This window comes from Amphimedon queenslandica, unplaced genomic scaffold, assembly GCF_000090795.2.
Source record: "Amphimedon queenslandica unplaced genomic scaffold, v1.1 AMPQUscaffold_6549_Cont21493, whole genome shotgun sequence".
Classification (NCBI taxonomy): Eukaryota; Metazoa; Porifera; class Demospongiae; order Haplosclerida; family Niphatidae; genus Amphimedon; species Amphimedon queenslandica.
This window is the reverse complement of record NW_003553160.1, coordinates 1-1893: the sequence shown is the minus strand read 5'-3', so window position 1 is coordinate 1893 and position 1893 is coordinate 1. Positions and strand designations below refer to the sequence as shown.

The window sequence follows — 1893 nt, the reverse complement described above, 5'->3', positions numbered from 1 at the left end:
TTTTTTGAGACTGCATGAGGCAATGAGGATTATAATTAAGACTCTAAGAACTCAACAAGAAAAGCTCATAAAAGGAAGTCAAGTGAACACATGCACACACACACACACACACACACACACATACACAGGTAGTCTGGTCCCACCTCTTCATCATTGCATGGGGGTGGTGCAGAAGAGTCTGGTGACACTGCTACAGAATTTGTTGCAGAAAGGAATGCAATAATTAGTAGTTTTAAAACATTCTGTCACATGATAACTTTCTTTTTGAGGCTTTTCTTGACAAGTAAGCCTCCTTGAATGTGGAGACCGGCAGTAATAAAAGGCAAGAAGAAATCTATCAAAGTTCTAGTTAATTCAAGGACAATATATGCGGGAGTGAAAACAAAAAATCCGCAAAATTTTCAGCAAAGTTTAACACGAGAACTCTTCTTATTCTTCTGTTACCTCCTCTACAGTTCCTTTCTGTTCCTTTGCTAGCATTTATCGTATCTACAGCAGGTTTGTCAGTCATACTTGCAGCCGTTTTTAATTGGTCACGTGACAAAGTTACTTCCACGTGAGTACAGCAATCTGATTGGGACGCTCAATCCTGTGCTTAGTGCCCAGACTCTTCTGCGCCACCCCCATGCAACGAAGAGGCGGGGCCAGACTAATACACAGGCACAAATAAAGTCACCACTCCTCATATATTTTAAAAAGCATTCAAATTGAAATGCATGCTACTAAATCCAATATAAAACAAAGCCATGTTAGCACAGGGCTGATTACAGGAAAAAAAAATAAAGGTACAAATTACATATAAATTGGATTAGCCTCTTAAGCTTACCTTCACTCCTTAAAAGTCGGACTATATTTGACTTTGAACTCAGGCCGGCTGTCTGTTTTGGAGTTTTACCATAGTCATCAGTAAGACTGATATCAGCAGCGCTATCTAGCAATACTTTGACACACTTAATGTGACCAGCTCTGGCTGCAAGGTGAAGTGGGGTGTAGCCAGAATTAGCCCTGGCATTAACATTAGCACCTAGTTCAACAAGATACGGAATGACTTTGGATCTGTTGCCGGAGACAGCTTCATGAAGAGGGGTGTAGCCAAAAACACCTCTTCGATTGTTGAGTCGATCGAGAAGAATTTCAGGTTCTACAGTGGCAACAAAATCCTACAAGAAAGAAATGATTAACGATTTCATGCACATAAGGAGAAGGCCGGTCTTGCAGCCTGGAAAGAAACAAGGTGAGGCTCGCCTACCTTTATCCTTTCTATTTTTCCATCATGACAAAGCTTGTGTAGCTTGGCGTCATCTTTAAATATACCAGCCATGACTAAAACGAAACAAACAGTATCCTAGGACTGAGAGCAAGAGACAAGGGGAAAGAGGTGTAGTAGATCCGCTATTTTGCAAGCTAAGCCTAGGCCTAAGCCCACCTACAGCCTAGTAACAGCCACACCTACACACCCAAGAGTTACCATGCATGATCCGTGAATGATGGGTATCAGGCCTGGACCAGGTTTGATTCTATAACGGTCCAGCATCGACGGCCATCACTGCTGAATCGAGGCTGTTGCTCTGGCCTGGACCAGTATCTATTTCAGTCCCGATGTAGTCATAGCTGATACAGTAATGTCTGTTCGTCAGTACTGGTCCAGGCTGTATATCAGTACTGGATCAGATCGATGCTTTTCAAGATGGCAGCCCCGCGTGGACTATCTGACATGTTTTGTTAAAGAAAATCATCTTAATCTGACTCTTTAAGAGAAATCTCGTTGGCTGTATACACTAGGGCTAAATCACTGGATGTTATGTGAGTACCGTGGACTACATTAAATGTTATACTATTTTTAGGCTATTTTGAACCATTTATTACTTAAACATGAGTAGGATACACGATATT

General features: G+C 41.7%; 1 protein-coding gene across 1 annotated transcript; it reads right to left on the bottom strand.

The window, feature by feature from the left end:
* Positions 1 to 826: 826 nt before the first annotated feature.
* On the bottom strand, positions 827 to 1321 carry LOC105315964 (tankyrase-2-like; the record flags this gene model as incomplete). Its single annotated transcript, XM_011410746.1, has 2 exons — positions 1250 to 1321; positions 827 to 1160 (listed from the first exon to the last, which is right to left on the bottom strand). Coding segments are annotated over exons 1-2 (406 nt in total), but the record flags the coding sequence as incomplete, so codon positions are not given.
* Between the last annotated feature and the right edge of the window lie 572 nt (positions 1322 to 1893).